The following is a 22,976-nucleotide window of genomic DNA, read 5'->3' on the forward strand; positions in this document are numbered from 1 at the left end:
GGAAGAAAATAGGACATGTTCTATTTTTGACAGACCCTTCACACGGTCCGTTGAAACGGCGGCCGTGTGAACGGCCCCATTGAAATACATGCGTCCGTGTGACAGCTGTCACACGGACGTAGAATATAGTCGTCTGAATTCAGCCTAAGTCTGCAGAAAATCACGCAAAAGTGCGAAATACACTGACAAAAATTGCACCATGGAAGGGGGTTTTATATTTTTTTTATTGAAAATTCACCAAAATGTATTTACAGTGGTTTACAATGGGATGCTTGGCTCATTGTACTGAAGCGTTAAATAAAAGGTAAAAAGATCACAACAGTAAGATCTGCTCTACAAACGAAGTCCGGCCAAAAATAAAACATGTTGGTCAATCGTTCCATATAATCCTTCTATACAGAAATTTCACTCTTCAAATCAGATCAGCAACTGTAGAAGAAAGAACATTAAAAACACCATTATTGAAAAGATTTGTTACCATTGGTCACAGGCCCTTAGCTTGTGGGTTGAGTATGTGAAATGCTCACCCATCTCATGAAGCACTTATGAAAAAATTGTAGTTAATGGATGGGACTCCCCACAACCGCCTTCCAGAAAACGTCTGCCTTTGCAGATAGGCCTACATGTTAAACGCAATTTTCCAATATACTTTTTACCACATCACTCACTATACGAACAAGTGGTAGCCCCGATAACAGAGCAGGCAAGCCACAGAGAACTCATGCCATAGACTGCAGAGGCGTTAACAGAGGGTGACTGATGCAGAAATATTAGACTGAGTAACATCATACATACCATTCATTGGCATTTCATCAATCTGAGTAGAGTAATACTGCTCAATGTCTCGCAAGATACGGATGTCATCATTCTTTACAAAGTTTATTGCAACACCTTTTCTTCCGTAACGTCCTGAACGACCAATTCTGTGGAAAAAATAAATAAATAGTTATATATAGCCAAATAAACAGTCAGTCATTCCATCACATTTACCAGTCTACAATGGTAAGTACACAGATAACATACCGGTGGATATACAATTCTCTGTTATTGGGTAGGTCATAGTTAATGATCAGGGAGACCTGTGGAACATCCAAACCTCTCGCCCAGACATCAGTGGAGATTAGTACTCGACTGTAAAGAGAAACAAAAAGGAACTCAGAATATTATATGTTTATACTCTGTGGAACAACTATGAGAGCCACCAAGAATTCTGTACAGGTCAAAATATTAAAGCTCTACGAGTTAAATGTGCTTTTCTAAAATCATACATGCACGATTACTGCGCTGCGCCAACATTTACTACAGGGATTTTTTTTTTTTTTAAAGGAGGGGGTGTTACTAGTGCGTTGGGGCCCACAACAGAGGCAGCAAAATTCCCCCGATTATACGGACTTTGCCAATTTTCTACATAAATGACTTGATACACTTTTACATGGTGTGGTTTCAGGGTTAGTATTCCAATCACACTTCTATCTTGAAAGTTTTTACTGCTAAACCACCAGTCTAGGAATATTAAGGGGGTCTCCGGAACTTATACTGATGGCCTATCCTTAGGATAGTCCATATAAAAATCAGTGGGGGCCCGACTCCGGGCACAAACTGACCAGATGACTAAAGGGACTGCTGCTACGAACGCTGCAAACTCCTCACAGCTTATCACAGTGCCATACACTTCCATAGAGGCCATGCCTGGGATTGCAGCTCAGTCTCATTACCACACACACCATTTTGATTCTCATATACGATAAAAGCATTGCTTAAAGGGGCATAAGAGTGTCACTGGGGTTCTCTCAATTAGCCATAGTGTTTCTTGCTTTAGATCACTTAGCACCTTGTAGACTTCAATTGGTCCCTAGCAAAATAATAAAACATGTTCTACATCACTGTACACATACCTGGCACCAGATCTGAATTCTTTCATGATAGATTCTCTCTCTTTTTGGGGCATGTCACCATGCATTGAAGACACTGTGAAATTAGCCTCCCTCATTTTCTCTGTTAACCAATCAACCTAGAGAGTGCAAATATAAAGACTTTGTAAGAAGAAAACAAACACTGGTAGACCACAGCGGATTACTAACCAGAGACCCACTCCAGCAACCAGGAGTCTAATATTAAATAACACTTGCTATATATTTTTCCTAAAAAAGTATAGAATCAAACCAAAACTGTGGCAATGTTGTCTTACTGACCATCTAAGGCAATCTTAAAAGGAAGGTGTCATGAAATTATTAGTAATTTTTTTATCATATTGCTTTTAATATGATATTAACATAAATTTTATTTATTTGTGTTCTCATTTTCTACTTTTTACTGTATTCTTACTTTTACTTCTCTATGGGGGCTGCTATTTTTTTTTCATCTCTGTATGTGTCGATTAACGACACATACAGAGATGGAGTACGGCACATACAGCCCCATAGAGAATGCGAACGGGAGCCGTTCCATTCTCAGAAGCGTACGCCGTCTGTGTGGGAACGGTGCATGCGCCGCTCCCACACATACCAAAACTAAGCTCGTTCTCAGAGCGAAATCCGGCGCCATTTTCATGTGGACCGGAAGCCGCTGCCGGACAGTCAGATGACGACTTCCGGCCATATGTTCAGGCGCAAGGAATAGGAGCGTAGACCAGCGGAGGCAGGTAATTTAGGTTCGTGTATGTGATGTGTGTATTATGCTCGTGTGATACGGTCTGCTGAGCTGGAATAATGAGAAGTGTATGAGGCTGATTGGTCACTGATTGGTCAGCGTCATACCCTCCTCTGTACAACGCCCTCTTGGTCAAAAGTAAAAACACACCCAGTTGGTCATTATGAAACTAATTAGCATAAATCTAAAATTGCTCATAACTTGCTCAAAAATAATTGTTTTTCAAAATAAAAACCACTGTTATCTACATTACAGCACCGATCAGACTATGTAGGAGATAGGACACTTATATTCTGGTGACAGAGCCTCTAAGCCAATGATATCAAAATCAATACCAGAACATGATACAATATGTTAAATCTGGATTAGGATGGAAGACAAGCGGGCAGTGACATAAGTAAGCGACTATAGACCAGAACTGTAGAACAACCTTTCATTAAAAATATGTTACCTTTCTTTTAGTGTTGCAGAAGATCACAGCTTGTGTAATGGTGAGTGTGTCATACAAATCACATAATGTGTCAAACTTCCATTCTTCCCTCTCCACTGCCACGAAAAACTGCTTAATGCCTTCTAGCGTCAACTCATCACGTTTCACCAAGATACGGATGGGATCAGTCATAAACTTATTGGTCATTTCCAGGATTTCATGTGGAAGTGTGGCACTGATCAGGCACACCTGTGTAGCGGGTGGCAGATACCTATATACGTCATAAATCTGTTCTTTGAAACCTGAAATGAAGAGAATTCAAAACAAACACCATAAATTAAACAGGGTAGGTCAAGTCTAAAACGTATGAAATCTTATGTACTTATAACATATTAGTTTTATGGGCTGAAATTTGAAAGAGTTTAAAATTTGTCAGGTTATTATAAAAAATGCCCTATTATATTTTGATATGCAAGATCTTTAAGCAGAAAAGAAGACCACTCGAAGTTGGCCAGATTAAAGCCACTTATTCATATCGGCAAACAGGATGGCCTGACCCACAACAAATCTAACTTCTTAAAGTTACTGTCCCAGAATCAACAATTATCACCTACCCACATGATAGTTCTGTTATTACTGGGAACCCTACCAATCATGAGAACGAGGGTCCCCAACTGCAAAGTGAGGAGGAGCTTGAATGGAGCGGCGGTCGAACATGCGCCTGCTGCTCCATTCAAGGTCTATGGGACTGACGGAACTAGCAGAGCCCTTAACTCGGCTGCTTCAGTCAATCCAATAGACTTTGAATGTAGTGGTAGCAATCGGTGGGAGTCCCAGCGATCAGACCTGTGAACAGGGCATAATTGTGGATTCTGGGTGAACTCTTTTAAGGCAATAGGAAGGTGCCTGCATTTGACACTTCTATAGTGGCTTATAATCAAATTAAAAAAAAGGATAAGGCACATCGAAAGCCTTCATGTCAAATCATTAATCCCCCTGGTGTATAACATGACAAAAAGACCTGCCCAATCCAAAAATACACTGCTAAAGATTTAGCAAAACTGGTGCAAGACAGTAGTTGCCCAATTGCAACCAATCAAGTCACTGCTTTCATTTTCCAAAGAATATTTTAGAAATAAGAGGTGGAATCTGATAAATTGCATGGGCAACTGCTCCACTCTTCACTTGCATCAGTTTTGATACATCTCCCCTGTTATATATTAAGCACAAACAAAATTTAAGAAATGGCGTCCACACAACATTCTGTTAGCAAAGTTCTAATTTTGTTGTTCACATCCTACCTACACTTGACCAGGTGAATCGTGATTTATCAGAAGAGTTATAAGCAGGTTATAAAAAGATTATTAAAACCATTACATTTTGTCTAGATTTTATTACAGTCCCTGCATGAAAATGGTCTGTTAACTCACCCCCCACAATGTGATGTAAGGATAGAACAACATCTTAAAAGGGTTATTTCCATTTATGAGACATGTATGGCACATCCACTGGATATGCTTTCCTCTTCTCTCCTGTCAGAAAAGGCCAATCCTGGTTTGAACTGAACAGATGAATCAGGTCTGACTAGGAATACAATGTCTAACCACAGTATTTTCAATGAGGTTGTCAGGCCACACATGTCTAGCAAACCAATCTGTCTAGATTACTGAGGTCTTCAGCTCAAGGGAGAATTGCCAGTGAGCTGCAGCCAGGACATCGGCAAATAGAGACAAAGCAGAACTTACATTTTAAACAAGTTTTTGCGAAAATAAATGTAGGTGGAGAGTAAGTGGAAAGGAAACCGTTGTAGCTAAAAAATAAATAGCTGCAAAGATTAGCCTTTAAACTTTACTATACTTAAGAGTGACTGCACTTGCATATGTCATAGAGGAATATCAAAAGTTTGGATCATGGGGGTCCAGGTGCCAAGTCCTCCACTGTTGCTTAAATGAAGGTGCAGAGGCGCTCAACTGAGCGCTTGCTCCTTTGGCTGTGATCAAAAGTTTGATGCAAGTGCAGTTACTCTTTAAAGGGAGTTTGTCAACAGAATGTCCGTATTAACCCCTTAGTGACCAGCCCATTTTAGGCCTTAATGACCAAGCTATTTTATTCGTTTTTCTATAGTCGCATTCAAAGAGCTATAACGTTTTTATTTTTTCGTCTACATAGCTGTATGAGGACTTGCTTTTTGCGGGATTAGTTGTGCTTTTTAATGGCACCATTTTTGGGTACATATAATTTTTATATTAACTTTTATTAACCTTTTTGGGGGGGATTATAAAAAAAAACTGAAATTCCGCCATTGTTCTATGCGTTTTTAAATTGACGCCGTTCACTGTGCGACGTAATTAACATGTTACCTTTATTCTATGGGTCGGTACGATTACGGCGATACCACATATGTGGAGGTTTTTTTATGTTTTACGACTTTTGCACAATAAAAACACTTTTGAACTAAAATTATTTGTTTTTGCATCGTCGCTTTCCAAGAGCCGTAATTTTTTTATTTTTCCATCAATGTAGTGATTTTTTGGGCTTGTTTTCTGCGGGACAAGACGTAGTTTTGAGTGGTACTGTTTTGGGGTACATGGGACTTATTGATTCATTTTTATTATGACTTTTGGGGGGCAATGGAAAAAAATTGCAATTTCGCCATAGTTTTTGGCGGTTTTTTTTTTACGGTGTTCACTTTGCGGTTTAAATGACATATTAACTTTATTAATGGAGTCATTACGGTCGCGGCGATACCACATATGTGTACTTTTTTTTTTTTTTTACACTTTTACTAAATAAAACCACTTTTTATGGAAAAAAATGGATTTATTTTTTTACTGTCGTTTTTATTAATAATCTTTATTTCACTTTGATGACTTATTTTATTAGTCCCACTAGGGGACTTTACTGTGCGATGTTCCGATCGCTGCTATAATGCTCTGGTATACTTCGTATACCAGAGCATTATTGCCTGTCAGTGTAAATCTGACAGGCAATCTGTTAGGACGTGCCTCCGGCGCGTCCTAACAGGCATATGTCCAGGGCAGACCTGGGGGCTTTTATCAGTCCCCCGGCTGCCATGACACCCCATCGGAGACCCGCGATTTCATTCGCGGGCCGCCGATGGGTGAGAGAGGGAGCGCACTCCCTCTGTAAACAAAGTTAAATGCCGCGGTCGCTATTGACGGCGGCATTTAACGGGTTAAACGGCCGCGATCGAAGTAAACTTCGATCGCGGGCGTTGGAGCAGGAGCTCAGCTGTCATCAGACAGCAGAGCCCCGGCTCCTGCCTGCACGGGAGACCCGTGCAGGACTTAGACTAGGCTCACGTGAAAAGGCGTCAGCCTAGCCTAAAGCCCAGTAGTAAATGACGTGAAAAGGCGTATTAGTGGTCACTAAGGGGTTAAACTAGTAAGTGTATTGTAGAGGACACTAACCTGTTTCTAGCGTTTATTTTCAATTTCTGCTTACTGCCTCTTTTGTAGAGAAATCAGTTGTATTAAGTTTATGCCAATGAGCATTTAGGGGCAATGAGGGCGTTACCGTTGCACCTAAATGCTGTTACGTCGCTTCCCAGTTCAACCCCCCTCCCTTCTTACATTGATTGACAGGGGCCAGGCAGCGAAATCGGCGCGTTCATGCCTGGCCCCATACTGGCTGTAACACGCGCTTGTCCCTGCTCTTTACTTGGCATGCGCCGAAGAGCAGGGACATTGCGCAGTAGTGCCGATTAAAACGTCAAGCAGAAAGATCATACTGCGCATAGGCCGAGTAAAGAGAAGGGACACGCATGAGTTAGACTGTACGGGGCCAGGCATGAACGCGCCGATTACGCTGCCTGGCCCCTGTCAATCAATGTAAGAAGGGAGGGAGGGGGTTTGAACTGGGGAGCGACATAAGAGCATTTAGGTGCACCGGTAACGCCCTCATTGCCCCTAAATGCTCATTAGCATAAACTTAATAAAACTGATTTCTCTACAAAGGAGTCAGTAAACAGAAATGGAAAATAAACACTAGAAACAGGTTAGTCTACTCTACAATACACTTACTAGTTTAATACGGACATTCTGGTGGCAGACTCCCTTTAAAAGGAAAATAGAAAACAAACCTTTATTAAGCATCTCATCAGCTTCATCCAGAACGAGCATTTTAATAGCCCGCGTTCTTAAGCTTCTGCGACGAATCATATCTGTAAGAAAATGGAGATGACAACTTTAAGTTCATATATGCAAACCTGTAAGGCTTCGTTCACATCTGCGTCAGAGCTCCGTTCTGACGAAGCTTTCCGTCGGAACAGAGCCCTGACTGAAAAACTGAAACCGTAGGTTTCCGTTTCCATCATCATTGATTTCAATGGTGACGGATCCGGTGCCAATGGTTTCAGTTTGTCTCCGTTGTGCAAGGGTTGCATCGTTTTGACGGGATGAATACCCTAGTCGACTACGGTATTCATCCTGTCAAAACGACGGAACCTTGCACAACGGAGACAAACTGAAACCATTGGCAGCGGATCCGTCACCATTGAAATCAATGGTGATGGAAACGGAAACCTACGGTTTCAGTTTGTCACAGTCAGGGCTCCGTTCCGACTGACGCAGATGTGAACATAGCGAAGATATAGTATGCTATAAATGACATGCTTACCAAAGACACGGCCTGGTGTGCCCGCAACAACGTGCTGCCCATAATCAAGTTTACGGATATCTTCTCCTACATTGGTTCCCCCAATGCACGAATGACACTGCACGTTCATGTAGTCACCCAAAGCAAGAAGTACCTATAAAAGCAACCATAGTAATAAGATTAGTGAAAGTTCATACATTGAATGCAATGATTTCTACTGGTAACCGTAAGAAACTAAATTGCTTCACCTTCTGAATTTGTCCAGCCAGTTCTCTGGTTGGTGCTAAAATTAATGCTTGTGTTTCCCGAACCTATAAATAATTAAAAATAGTTATGAGTCATAATAAAATTTTCCCTTTATTAGCAGGTAACAGCTAAACAATGCAATATGCAAGAACGACTTGAATTCTTTACAGAATAATATACTGTATCTTGCTCTTAACCCCTTAATGACCGGGCCATTTTGCACGTTAATGGCCAAGGATTATTTTTTGTTTTTTCACGGTCGCATTCCAAGAGTCGTAACTTTTTTTTTTATTCCGTCGACATAGCCGTATAAGGGCTTGTTTTTTGCGGGACGAGTTGTATTTTGTAATTGTACCATTTTTAGATTCTTATAATTTATTGATTAACTTTTATTAACTTTATTTTAGGAGAGTATTGAAAATAAGCAGCTATTCCAGCATTGATTTTCACGTTATAAATTTACGCCGTTTACTATGCAGCGTAAATAACATGTTAACTTTATTCTATGGGTCGGCACGATTATGGGGATACCAAATATGTAAAGGTTTTATATGTTTTTCCTACGTTTGTACAATAAAAACCCTTTTAGAAAAAAATTACTTGTTTTTGCATCGCCGCGTTCCAAGAGCCATAACGTTTTTATTTTTCCGTCTATGTGGCCGTATGTGGGCTTGATTTTTGCGGGACAATGTGTAGTTTTCATTAGTACTATTTTGGGGTACATAGGACTTATAGATTAACTTTTATTTTATTTTTTATGGGGAGAATGGGAGAAAAGAGAATTTTGCCGTTGTTTTTGGCGTTTTCTTTGGACGACGTTCATCCGGCGGTTTAATTAATGTGTTCATTTTATTGGTCAAGTTGTTCCGATCGCGGGGATACCATATATGTGTATGTGTGATTTGTTTTGACAGTTTTACTAAATAAAACCACTTTTTGGGCCAAAAAAGTAGTTTTATTTGACGGACTGTAATTATTATTATTTTTTTTTCACAAACTTTATTTAACTGATTGTCATTTTTTTTTTAAAGTCCCATCAGGACACTTCACTATGCGATCTGTTGATCGCATATATAATGCTTTGGTATACTTAGTATACCGAAGCATTATTGCCTGTCAGTGTAAAACTGACAGGCAACCTATTAGGTCATGCCTCTGGCATCGCCTAACAGGCAGATGCTGAAGACAGACCTGGGGGTCTTTGTTAGACCCCCGGCTGTCATAGAAAACCTGACGGCGACCCGCGATTTGTTTGCGGGCGCCGATCGGGTGACAGAGGGAGCTCCCTCCCTCTGTCAAACATATTAAATGCCGCTGTCACTATTGACAGCGGCATTTAATAGGTTAAACTGCCGGAATCGGAGCGGGCTTCGATTCCAGCAGTTGCAGCAGGAGCCAGGCTGTGTATAACAGCCGCGCTCCTGCCGCTAATCGCGTGGGTACAGTGACAGTACCCGCACGATCACAGGACGGATATATCCGTCCTCCTGCGCGAACTTGCAGCTGCTGAGGACGGATATATCCGTCCTTCTGCGTTATGGAGTAAAAGCAGATCTCGCACCATACTATGCTTGCGTTCTACAAAGCATAGTACGAAGACAGGTCGGCACTCCAATTAGCCTGAACAGCACAAATTTTTTTAAAAAAAATATTCTGCCATTTGGGTAAAAGCAGAGAACAAAATACAGCGGACTCATAGTTAGAAGTTCGCTCTATTTATGAGGGGAGAGCCCCCCCCCCCCACCCCCCAATAGCTGCTGTGTACCTGTATGTATACATTGCAGCCTTAAATCACTGGTGAAAGAAGGGGAGAAGCACAACCTTCGTGAATACAATATTTTTAAGCTCTATGGCACCAGAGGTCATGTTAAGGAAAGTCCTTTTTTATGGCTTTGGGTAAATGAAGTAAAATATAAATTTTCACCTGGTGTGCATAAAGCCTGTAACACAACAATCACTCTGTCCCAGAAAAAAGATTTCAGGGTCCAATGGCAGTGTTGTTTTACATGCTATTTGTCTAAAACAGGTACGTGTAGTTAGAACTTCTAGAATGTTCCTAGAAGGGCCTGTTCACACCTGTGTTGGCGTTTCATTTGTTCTGCTCCATCAGAGGTCCAGAGCAACGAAAACACCAGAAGAGCTGGTTCCGCTGTATGACCGTAGCACTGGTGCCCGTCAGAACCCATTGACTTTATTGGGTTCCGTTTGATTTCCGTGGTTTTACCAGAAACAATACCGCATCATGCTGCGCGGTTTCTGGTATTTTTAGCCGTAGGCTCCTAACGGAGCCTCCAATGCAGATATGAGCAGGCCCGAACACAGAGCTCCTCTATAGCCTGAAGTGTACTTCCTTAGAATATGTAAAATATTAGGAAGGAACATGCGGATAGGCAGTGGAGCTAACATAGCTGTTCCTTAAAAAGGATTGTCTCATCAAAGACAACCCCTTCAAAAAAATCCATTGAGTCAATCAATTAATAACCACCGGTCCGACTTGCGAGACTAGCTAACCATCTGAATTTGCAGAGGGAAGACGCAGACATACATTTGCCCTGCAGCGGCATCTGCAGGGGAAATGTAGTACTACACGAGGGCAATTTGAGTCCAACAGAGCGAGAGCCACAACTTGTTGGCGGCTCTCTGCTTCGACTCAGAGAGGACAACGACCTTAACTGTTATAAAATAAAAGCAAAAACATGGGATTGAATTAAACCACTTCAATTGCACTCAAATGTAATATTACTTGTTCCCAGTTAAAACAATTATACTGTTATAAATGAGTGGCGAAATTGTAACAAATTACCTGAATATCCAAACACTGAAGGACGGACACACAAAATGTAGCCGTTTTGCCTGTACCAGACTGTGATCTGCAAGACAAAAGCAAGTTTTTCAAGTTTGTGATAACATCAAGAATTTGTGCAGCATGACTTCACCATCACAATAAGGAAAGCAGATACCCGACCTACAACTCCAGAACACTGAGCTAAATGGATATAGATTCTTTCCAGATCAGAACTCTTCAGAATGTCTGGAATCAATGGATAACTACAAATTTTGCTTTTTCACTGAACCGCGGCCAAAAATGTCACAAAGCCGGCATTAATAGGGCATGCTGTGTAAAATATGATTTTATGAAATCCTGAGTGCAACATTGCAGCGACAAAATTGCTACATGTGAATATGGCCAAAACTGCAAATAGAAATGTAGTTTGTAGAACACACTGAAACGTAACGTCTACAGGGCCTGGCATAACCTCACGTTACAGGGGCTTGCCCATCAGGGACAATTATGGCACATCCACAGGAAATGCCATAAATGTCCGATAGATGCGAATCACACCTATAGGACCCAGACCTATCTCTAGAACGGGGCCCCCTAAATCCCGTTCTACCTTTCTTGGTTCCCGCTGCTTCTCGGGCAACTTCCTGATTGATACCTCTTAATGACGCACAATAAGAAATGCCGTTAAACAGCAATCTTCCGAGACAACTTAGGTCTCTTCATCAGAAATGTTTTTCTAACTTAAAACTTTTTTCTTTTGATTTCATTTTTGTCTTAAACATCATGTGATTACTTACTGTGCAATGACATCTCTTCCTTTAATTATCTGCTTAATTGCCCTCTGTTGGATAGCGGACGGCTTCTCAAACCCTAAAAGCAAAAATATATATATATATTTGTATTTACTAAAAGCACAAAAAATACAGACCTCAAAAAACAAACATGGTGCCTAACAGTAAAGAAAGTTCACCGCTAGACTATGTCCAGGATAAGGTTCAAGTGTTTTACATAAATACGGCTTCAATAAAAACATTTACAAAGTATTGAAATCTCCTCCTCAGATGGCGATTGTGTGAGGGGATGGCCTATGCTTGGTTACATACATCACTTGTATGCATGTCCCCTGATCTCATAAATTAGCGCATGTATACAGACAAACCTTCAGAGTCTCCAACAGAGTATCATTTTTTTGTTATGCACATTGCCTGCTACAAGTCCAAGCCGCTGCTTGCAACAACCAAGTGGCAATGCCAAAAGAAAAACCTTCCTCCGGTAGAGATTGTTGTCGCCACCCGTCAGCCTATAGAACACGATCAGTACTTTTACCCACAAGAGTTCTAAAAACTAATTCCTATGATCTCCCAGTAGTGGAAAGAATAAAAGGTACTGAAGATTCTTGTTTAACCTCCATAAACGACAATTTACAGAAATCTCACTTCTAAACATAAAGTAAAGCAATTTCCCTCATTCTTTTCCATAACGCTCGGCTCTTCTAAGCCCCATGCACACAACCGTAATCACAGATGAATCGCAGACCCATTCCTATATGTTTACAGATGTGTCTCCGGGCGATATAAATGATGCGCAAAATATAGAACATGTCTTGTTCTTGTCCACAAGTGCGGCACGGACTTGTTCATAGAAGTCTATGGGCGCTTCCGCCATTGTGGACAGTTACGGATGTGCATCCGTATTTGCGGACAGTAAAAACTATTATGGTCGTGTGCATGAGGCCTTAGGCTGTATTCACATCCGCGTCAGAGGCTGCGTTCCAAGCCCGTAGAAAATGCCATCGTTTTGGACAACGCAACGGAAACACATTAAAGTTGATGGGTTCTGTAGGGCATCTTTTTTTCCTCATGTGACGGATCAGACGGCTTTGGTTTTCTGTTCTGCTCCTATGGCAGAGCAGAACGCCCTGATCCATATGTGAACAGACCTTAAAGAGACTCTGTCACCACATTATAAGTGCCCTATCTCCTACATAAGGAGATCGGCGCTATAATGTAGGTGATAGCAGTGCTTTTTATTTAATAAAACGATCTGTTATCACCACTTTATTAGCGATTTTAGATTTATGCTAATGAGTTGCTTAATGCCCAAGTGGGCGTATTTTTACTTCAGACCAAGTGGGCGTTGTACAGAGGAGTGTATGACGCTGACCAATCAGCGTCATGCACTCCTCTCCATTTATTTAGGCAGCGCATAGGGATCCTTTTAGATCGCTATGTGCTGTCTTATACTAACACATTAACAATACTGAAGTGTTTAGACAGTGAGTAGACATTCCACGGGATGTCTATTCACAATCCCTGCACTTCGTTACTGTTTATGTGCTAGTTACAGCGAGATTACGCTTCCTCTGCTGTAACTACCATAGACACATTAACTTAAAGAGGCTCTGTCACCACATTATAAGTGCCCTGTCTCCTACATAAGGAGATGGGCGCTGTAGTGTAGGTCACAGTAATGCTTTTTATTTAAAAAAACGATCTTTTTTCACAGTTAGGAGCGATTTAAGTTTATGCTAATGAGCTTTCTTAATGCCCAAGTGGGCGTACTTTTACTTTCGACCAAGTGGGCGTTGTACAGAGGAGTGCATGAGGCTGACCAATCAGCATCATGCACTCCTCTCCATTCATTTACACTGCACTAGCGATATAGTTATATCACTATGTGCAGTCTCATACACAAGCCCTAACATTACTACAGTGTCCTGATAATGAATACACATGAAATCCAGCCTGGACGTCATGTGTACTCAGAATCCTGACATTTCTGACTCTTTTTTGTGAGATTCCAGCAACGGATACGAAATCTCGCGAGATCTCCGCGCTAAACGAGATTTGGTTTCACTTGCCGGAATCTCACAAAAAAAAAAGAGTCAGAAGTGTCAGGATTCTGAGTACACATGACGTCCAGGCTGGATGGTCATGTGTATTCATTATCAGGACACTGTAGTAATGTTAGGGTTTGTGTATGAGGCTGCACATAGCGATATATCTATATCGCTAGTGCAGTGTAAATGAATGGAGAGGAGTGCATGATGCCGATTGGTCTGTACAACACCCACTTGGTCGAAAGTAAAAGTACGCCCACTTGGGCATTAAGAAAGCTCATTAGCATAAACTTAAATCGCTCCTAACTTTGTGAAAAAAGATCGTTTTATTAAATAAAAAGCACTGCTGTCACCTACATTATAGCGCCGATCTCCTTATGTAGGAGATAGGGCACTTATAATGTGGTGACAGAGCCTCTTTAATGCAGGGATTGTGAATAGACATCCCGCGAGATCACGCTGTGCTTTGGATTAAGCTGGACACGAATGACGAGAAGTGTATGATGCTGATTGGTCCACGTCATACACTTCTATCTACTACGCCGACTTGGTGAAAAGTAAAAAACGCCCACTTGGGCATTAAAGAGAACCTTTCACCTCCCCAAACATGTGCAGCAGAGTGCAGCATGTTATAAGTTAGGCTTCCCAAACACGGTCCCACGTAAAATTATTTTTCTAAGTCCCTCTGTTATTTGCATATCGGTGCCGTTAGATTTGGCGCCCGATATGTAAATAAGCTCCTGAACGGTCAATGGGGCGTGGTGTCTTCGCTCTGACACTGTCCAATCAGCTGCGCAGTGTCAGGGCGGCTTGCGCTGTGTTCCCTCCAGCGAGAACATATTTACAAAAAACTGCTACCAGCAGAATAATTCCTTTAATTCCTCCCGCGAGAACACACACAGACTTGGTGGTTGTGCTGCAGACAGCTCGCACGCGCCCGCACATCGACGCCGCCACGGAACAAGCAGAGGCGGAGGAGGACAAGCAGAGGCGAGGAGATCTACTTACATCCGTCGATGTGCCCACACTATCTGCAGCACAACCACCAAATCTGTGTGTTCTCGCGGGAGAGAACACAGCGCTAGCCGCCCTGACACTGTCCACAGCTGATTGGACAGTGCCAGAGCGAAGACATCACGCTCCTTTGCCTTTTAGTTCGTTAGAAATGCCCCATTGACAGTTCAGGGATTAATTTACATATCGGGCGCCAAATATAACGGCACCGATACGTAAATAACGGAGGGAGTTTGAAAAATAATTTTACGTGAGACAGGGTGTGTGAAGCCTTTCCTATAACATGCTGCACATGTTTGGGGAGGTGATGACCTATCCACCGGCCTCCGTGCAGCGGACATACATACCGTTAGAAGATTGCTACGGAATAGCGGCCGATCTGCTCCTATGCACAGAGCCAACTGCTTCAGGCACCATACCTTGAACATTGTGCCATAACATCCAGTGCCCGCAGGCCAGCGGAGTGGCTGATCGGTGCGGGGTCAGCGTGTCAGACCCCCACCGATTATATACTGATGAAGTATCCGGTGGATTATAGATCATCAGCTGTCCGTTACTGGACAACCCCTTTGAAGCTAGTGCAAGAAATACGTGCTGGAGTTTCCCATAGCAACCCATGAGATCGAGGTTTTAATTTCTAAATGGCCTCTGAAAAATGAGAGCTGGAACGTGACTGGTTCCAATGAGAAAACGCTCCACTTTACTTTGAAGTTAGTTTCCCCACTGTCTGACCATCTTTGACCCTTTCATCCCCTATAAGGAGCAAGACTTCCTCTAAGGACGACGTGGTCAGTCGCCAATCACAGCAAGGCCTTCCTTACCGGAAACACATAAGGCTGGCCACCTGTGGTGAAACCGCGGGACCCAGCATGTCGATATTGCAGGACGGAGTCCCAGTACATTACCCACCATATGCATAGATGCCTCTGAGCAAATCTTCCCGCAGACCCATCGTGTCGAAGGTGGGAGTCACGTCCACTTCCTCGCTCGTCTCAAACTCCACTTTCGTCATGTCTTCTTCTCTCATGAGCCGCTTACGGCTCGAAGCGCTGGTCACCCCAGCAACTCCCACGGCTGCTGCTACTGCTGCTGCACTCGCCATTATCCCGACAGACTGGAAACCAGACCTAACTTGATTATCACACGCCGAGCCACACTAGATTAGGCCACCAGTCGTCTCACCCAGAAACCACCGCGAACGAGGAGGCGGTTACAGTTTCCGTCAGCGCGCAACGTGATTACGTCAACAAAACTCGCGATATTTGTTTAAGGAGGTAGTGGGAAACCCGTAGAACGTGGAATGTTGTTGGATGTAGTGCGAGTAACGTAGCCATTTTGTCGGAGTCCCTTAAAAAAAAAAAAAAAAAGAATACCAACTAGCGCAGGCAAAAAGTGGATCAGTATTTGACTGCACTAATGTTTTATAGTGTCGTGTAATCATGAAAAAAACAAACCTAAAACTAAAGGTATGTTTTTATCTCAATTTGGGTTAGGATTATTCATCAGAGTTTAGGATATTAATACTTTTACTTGCCTGCTTTTATGCACACATGCCTTTTTATTAGACATAAGGTACTCTCTCTGGTAATGCTCCCACAATGTGTAGCTACCACCTTTTGGCCATGTTCATATTCAGGATTCGATGAGGATTTAGGCGCGCATTACAAATCCTGAACGTGTGAACATAGTCTTGAAGTTGTATGGCTTGTCCACACACAACGGAATTGCTGCAGAAAATTTCTGCAGCTATTCCGTTGAAAAATGCAGACATTCCGCTGCGGCAAAAACGCACCATTTCCTGCGGTTTTTACAACAGAAAATTGTACGTAAATTGCTAATTTTTTCCCAATGCAAGAAGATGGTGACATTTCCTCTGAAAACGTAGCAATTCAGTCCACATTCCGCAGTAGGAATTGACACGCTGTGGTCCAAAATATACGCACCGCAGGTCAATTTCTGCTCCTAATTTTTATACAGAATGTGGATGAGATTTGTTAAACCTCACACACGTTGCTGCTACTGTATTCTGCTGTGTTTTTTCCGTCCGAAATTCCGGACGGAAAACGCAGCAATTCCGTTGTGTGTGTATAAGCCCTTAGAGGAATTATTTTCGGCCGTTGTTTGGGCCAAAAACGGCAGAAAATTTGGAAGCAGAACGCCTCCAAACATCTGCCCATTGATTTCAATGGGAGAAACGGCGTTCTGTTCCGACAGGTTTTGAAAAATGGCCGCATAAAAAAACGGCCGCGAAATAGAAGTGTATGTCACTTCTTGGGCCATTTTTCATTGACTCTATAGAAAAACAGCTCCAAAAACGCAGTGAAAAACGCGAGTTTGAATAAAAAACGTCTGAAAATCAGGAGCTGTATTCCCCTGAAAACAGCTCTGTATTTTCAGACGTTTTTTGCTAAGCGTGTGAACAGGGGCGTAACTAGGAAAGACTGGGCCCCATAGCAAACTTTTGACTGGGGCCCCCCTCCCCTGGGTGTCACACAACCCCCCCCCTTGTAGATAGTGCCTTTTTTACAGCCCCCCCCTGTAGAGAACGCCATACAGCCCCACCCTCTGTAGATAGCGCCATACATCCCCCTGTAGAGATTGCCATACAGCCCCCCTGTAGAGAACGCCATACAGGCCCCCTGCAGAGAACGCCATAAAGCCCCCCCTGTGGAGAACGCCATACAGCCCCCCCTGTAGGGAATGCCATACAGCCCCCCCTTGTAGGGAACAACATACAGCCCCCCCTGTAGGGAACGCCATACAGCTCCCCCCCTGTAGGGAACGCCATACAGCCAGCCCCCCTATAGGGAACGCCATACAGCGTTCCCCCCCCTGTAGGGAACGCCATACAGCGTCCCCCCTCCCAAAAAAATGTGACCTACAGTGTGTCCTACAAAATACATGTATCCCCTCTCCACAGGATCTCCACAGGATAGGGGATACATGAGTGATCGCTGGCAGCGATAGGGAGAACGGGGGACTGAAAGTCCCCTGAAGTTCTCCATGACTAACCTCTGACTTCCGGCGTCTGCGCAGCTCAATAAAAATGAAAGGAGCGCTGGTAACGCATGCGCACAAGCACGACTGGCGCTCCATTCATTTCTACGGAGCTGCCGACACAGACCCCGGAAGTCCGAGGTTTGTGATGGAGAACTTCAGGGGACTTTCAGTCCCCCGTTCTCCCTATCAATGCCAGCGATCACACATGTATCCCCTATCCTGTGGATATCCTGTGGAGAGGGGATACATGTCCTGTGGAGAGGGGGGGGATACATGTCCTGTGGAGAGGGGATAAATGTCTTTTGCTCTATTTTGCGCCTTCAGGACCAGACACCGTTTAGCCATTTTTAGCACGTGTTAGTTAAATGGCTATAACTTTTTTATTTGTTGGGCTAACGACGTGATTTTTGCGCCTTTTTTTCCATAGACAATGCAGGTTTCATTTTTTATCGTTTTTATACACACTTTTTTTGCTATTTTAGAATTTTTATTCATAAAGTTTGAAAATAATAGTAAGAAAATAAGCTTTTTTACAATTCAGCTATTTTTTTTTGGTAATAACATAGTTTTACCCTAAAATAGACCTTTTATTTGTGATCGCCACTGTCTACCGTAAATTTTTATATATTACATGTCTATATTAGGGTAATTGGGTCAGCGCTAGCGTTATAACAATGTTTGGCGGGGGGGAAAGTTTTTTTTTGGGGGGTGGGTATTTTATGTGTATTTATTATTTAAATTTTTTTTGCACTTTACTTTATTATTTTTTTATTACTATGGTCTGTCCCCCAAAGGTCAAAGAAGGCCTTTGGGGAACTTTATATATATTTTTTCTTTCTTTTACACCATGTTTTTCCACTGTAACTGGAGCTGCGCAGCAGCCCCAGTTACAGGGGAAATCACTACTCTCATAGTGACGATTGTCACTAATAGGGCTGTGCTGGGTCTTGTTAGACCCAGCAACAGTCTGCCACTAACGGCACCCGGCGATCATGTGACCAGTCACATGAACACCGGGAGGAATAGAGACAGCGCCGCTGCTGCTGTCTCTATTCCTGTACACAGCGCGCATTGAGCGCTGTGTACAAGTGATCAGAGAAGACAGAAGCAGCGAAAGCTGCTTCTATCCTCTCCTCAGGGTCCCCGGCAGTCACTGACAGCCGGAGACCCGACATTCAGCTGCCAGATCGCGCGGGCAGCAAGTTAAAACCCGAGCCGTAGAAAGTCTATGGCTCGGGTTTTAAGGACCCTGACCGCAGGCCGTAAATATACAGCCAGCGGTCGGGAACCAGTTAATGGCAGAGCGGGGAGATACCTCCCTGCTCTGCCGTAGTGTTCAGTGGCGTCCCGCTGTAGCAGCCATAGCGGCTGCTAGCGGAGCCTCCGGCCATGGTGGGGGCCCGTGCCGGCGGGCGACACGGGCCCCCTCATGCCGCGGGCCCCGTAGAGGCCGCTACTGCTGCTACGGCGGTAGTTACGCCACTGCGTGTGAACATACCCTAAGGCTGGATTCACACACAGCATTTTGTGGCATTTTTTCTTTCATTGAAGTCTATAGTAAAATATAAAATGCACTACACACAACTGCGTTTTGGTGTGTTGCATTTTTTTTTCCCCATAGGCTTCTCTACAGGACTTCAAAAACCCCAGAAAAAAAGTACAAAATGACACTGAATGAAAACGCCACTAAAAACGCCTAATAACGTATGCCTTTTTACAAGCATTTGTTAAATGCAGTTTAAATTGCCCGAAAAATTCTGTGTGTGAAGGAGGTCTAAACAGTACCCAGCCAGAGAGTACCCTCTATAAACAGTGTCAAGCCAGAAAGTACCTCCATAAACAGTGTCAGTAGCGGGCTATGTCCCCATAAAGTGTCAGTCAGAGAGTTCCCTTATAAACAATGTCCCTTGCAGGCTATGTCCCCATAAAGTGTCAGTCAGAGAGTTCCCTTATAAACAATGTCCCTTGCAGGCTATGTCCCCATAAAGTGTCAGTCAGAGAGTTCCCTTATAAACAATGTCCCTTGCAGGCTATGTCCCCATAAAGTGTCAGTCAGAGAGTTCCCTTATAAACAGTGTCCCTTGCAGGCTATGTCCCCATAAAGTGTCAGTCAGAGAGTACCCTTATAAACAATGTCCCTTGCAGGCTATGTCCCCATAAAGTGTCAGTCAGAGAGTACCCTTATAAACAGTGTCCCTTGCAGGCTATGTCCCCATAAAGTGTCAGTCAGAGAGTACCCTTATAAACAGTGTCCCTTGCAGGCTATGTCCCCATAAAGTGTCAGTCAGAGAGTACCCTTATAAACAGTGTCCCTTGCAGGCTATGTCCCCATAAAGTGTCAGTCAGAGAGTACCCTTATAAACAATGTCCCTTGCAGGCTATGTCCCCATAAACCGTGTCAGAAAACCAGAAAAATGTATTATCTCTGCCCTCTCAACAAGCAGATGCTCGCAGGTGACTCCCTTTCCCAGCGCTAATCTCTCTCAGCAGAGACCATTGCTGGAAATGTGCTGAGTGACCGCCCCAGCCTGCCCTTTCCCAGGTCCAGGAGCGCTTCCCGTTTTACTCACGGACAATCCGGGAGGTTTGGCATTTATATAATACTGTGTGTAAGGATACATTCACATGCAGCATACATCACAGCAGATAGATGTGTCATACAGCGCAACAGCACATTTTTTAGTGCACGCTGAGGAGTTTGTGTTACAGATTTCCACGTAGATTTCCACTACTGGACAACTGATGACCTATCCACCGGATACCTCATCAGTACATGATCTGTTGGGTTCCAACACCCTGACCTCGCACTGTTAAGCCGCTCCGGCTGCCTCCGAGCACCGGACATACATGCCGGAAGCATTTGAATAGGAGCAGAGCTGCAGTTCAGCAACACGGCCACTATGCTATGTATGGAGCCAACTGCTTCCGGCTCCGTACATCGCATAATGGACCATAACATCCGGTACCCTGTGTCGGACCTGCACCGATGATATACTGATGACCTATCTGGTGGATAGGTCATAGGATGTTCAGTAGTGGACAACCCCTTTAAAACTGCATCATGAAGCCTGAGGGTATGTTCACACGACAGCGTCCGTAACGACTGAAAACATGCCCCGTAATTTCAGCCGTAACGGCATGTGCAGGCGCTTGAACGCCGCGTCCATTACGGACGTAATTGGCGCTGCTATTCATTGGAGTCAATGAATAACGGCTCCAATTACGGCCAAAGAAGTGACAGGTCACTTCTTTGACGCGGGCGTCTATTTACGCGCCGTCATTTGACAGCGGCGCGTAAATATACGCCTCGTGTGAACAGACAAACGTCTGCCCATTGCTTTCGTCCGTAATTAGTGCGTGTGAACATACCCTGATTCTGAATGTATTAACATGCAGGTTTTTTTTAAATTATGGTAGCAGTACAGCCTTGGATTTCCATAGCAGATAGGATATGCCGAGCATTTGAAAATCTGCAGCATGTCTAGAATTTACTGCAGATTTATTAGGGTGGTTTCACACGAGCAAATCATTGAGCGCCGTTCGTCGATAATGATATGTCGATAAGCGCTCGTTTGCGCCATTTACATGGAGCAATGATCAAGGCTATATGGGGGCGAACGATGGTTAATATAATCATTCTTGCCCATATAGCTTGCATATTGTCGGCAGCATTTCTTCTGTTTACACGGAGATCTGCTACCGGCAAACGATAATTTTTATGGTAGCATAAAAGATCCGATCAGCTGACAATCTAGTGTTTGCTCATTCGTCGGCTGATCGCTGCCATGTTTACACAAACCAATGATTGGGAACAAGTGTCAGTAAGAAAACACTCGTTCGCCCGATGATAAGTGAATGGGGTTTATTAACTTGACACAGGTCCACGGGACTGACGGATTCAGTGAAAAGAAACCGATACAGCTCTTCTGTATAGAGAATACAGAACAGCTGTATCTCCGAAAGTAAAAGTCATTTTTGATCAAAACTAATTAGGAAGTTACACAAATCAAAAAAAGCCCTGAAATGTGTACATAGCCTTTAACATATAAGTCATGATCAGGGTCATGGGAGTTCATCATGTATAGGTTTAACGTATGCCATTAATCTCTATGGTGACGGATGCCATTGTTAAGGAAGCCGTCACAGCCAACGTTTAACGTATTCGTTGAGACCAAAAACATGATGTGCACAGATCCTTAGAATGGTAAGGAATAGAAAAGGCCAGTAACACCGGGTGATGCTTTATCAGCAGCCAGGCCCAGATCTATATTAAAAAAACACAGTAAAAGGTAAGTTGGAAGTGTAGAATTATGTCACGATGAAGCGTAAAGTTTCATAGAAAGCATTATTGCACAAAGATAAAACCACACAGCCCGTGCAGGGATCATGGCGGAGCCACCCCCTTCAAACTTTTTCAAAAAAATCGCCTTCTTGTGGAAACTGCAAGTAGGATGTTTGGTGGCAAATGTTTCAGTATCTATAACATGACCGTAGAAGGTTTAACCGACTTTCTACACAATGACATAATAAATAAATCACTCGTACTAATAATAAGGAAAAATGACGAAATATAACTGGTTGAAAAAGTACAATAAATGTTTTACATTTTTTATGATAAAGGTAATAAAATATACATCACATAAAGAAATTATATACACATATTTAGTATTCCCATAGCCATAGGAACTGCGATTGGCATTAAAAAAAAAACGTGGGGGAGGGGAAGTAGCCTTAAAAAAGTCTGGATTCTATAAATTGTCATGATGAACTAAAATTCATCTAACATAACTTCATAATCTCTTTGAATATTTGATATTCTGGTGGAATTTGAAAGGTAACGTTAAATGCCCAAATAATCTTCCTCTCCCCTCGTTCCACCTCTGCCTCTCGCCTCTGCCAATCCCTTGACTGGTTACCTATTGCCCAACAAATTTAGTTAAAAATACTTACAATGACATACAAGGCTTCCAAGAACCTCTCCCTTCCATACATCTCTGTCCTGATCTCCAGATACCTCTCCACACATAATCTCCAGTCCTAACAGGACCTCTTCCATTGCTCTCTAATCTGCTCCTCACATCTTAAAGAGACTCTGTCACCACATTATAAGTGCCGTATCTCTTACATAAGGAGATTGGCGCTATAATGTAGGTGATAGCAGTGCTTTTTATTTAAAAAAAACGATCTATTCTTACCAAGTTAGGAGCGATTTTAGCTTTATGCTAATTACTTTCTTAATGCCCAAGTGGGCGTGTTTTTACTTTAGACCAAGTGGGCATTGTGGAGAGGAGTGTATGACGCTGACCCATTCATTTAGTCAGCGCATAGTGACACTGCGTTATGTGCTGTCTTATACTGACACATTAACGTTACTGAAGTGTTTAGAAGTGTAAATG

At 43.0% G+C, this 22,976-nt stretch overlaps 1 protein-coding gene across 1 annotated transcript; it reads right to left on the reverse strand.

The window, feature by feature from the left end:
* Positions 1-206: 206 nt before the first annotated feature.
* On the reverse strand, positions 207-15,815 carry EIF4A3 (eukaryotic translation initiation factor 4A3). Its single transcript, XM_075862915.1, has 11 exons — positions 15,490-15,815; positions 11,525-11,597; positions 10,746-10,812; positions 7,945-8,007; positions 7,718-7,850; positions 7,182-7,262; positions 3,101-3,381; positions 1,896-2,011; positions 1,024-1,131; positions 796-923; positions 207-429 (listed from the first exon to the last, which is right to left on the reverse strand). Exons 1-11 carry the CDS (start codon positions 15,680-15,682, stop codon positions 413-415), a joined length of 1,260 nt encoding a protein of 419 aa, XP_075719030.1. The 5' UTR covers positions 15,683-15,815; the 3' UTR covers positions 207-412.
* Positions 15,816-22,976: the final 7,161 nt, after the last annotated feature.

This window comes from Rhinoderma darwinii, chromosome 4 (genome assembly GCF_050947455.1).
Source record: "Rhinoderma darwinii isolate aRhiDar2 chromosome 4, aRhiDar2.hap1, whole genome shotgun sequence".
NCBI classification, from domain to species: Eukaryota; Metazoa; Chordata; class Amphibia; order Anura; family Rhinodermatidae; genus Rhinoderma; species Rhinoderma darwinii.

Bases quoted from the DNA above. Each gene is read 5' to 3' on its own strand.
- EIF4A3 (XM_075862915.1), bottom strand. From the start codon at position 15,682: ATGGCGAGTGCAGCAGCAGTAGCAGCAGCCGTGGGAGTTGCTGGGGTG. The intron at 10,813-11,524 runs GTAAGTAATCAC...TTTGTCTTGCAG, and splicing joins GGAAGAGATGTCATTGCACA to ATCACAGTCTGGTACAGGCA. The intron at 924-1,023 runs GTATGTTATCTG...TTTTTTCCACAG, and splicing joins AGAGAATTGTATATCCACCG to AATTGGTCGTTCAGGACGTT.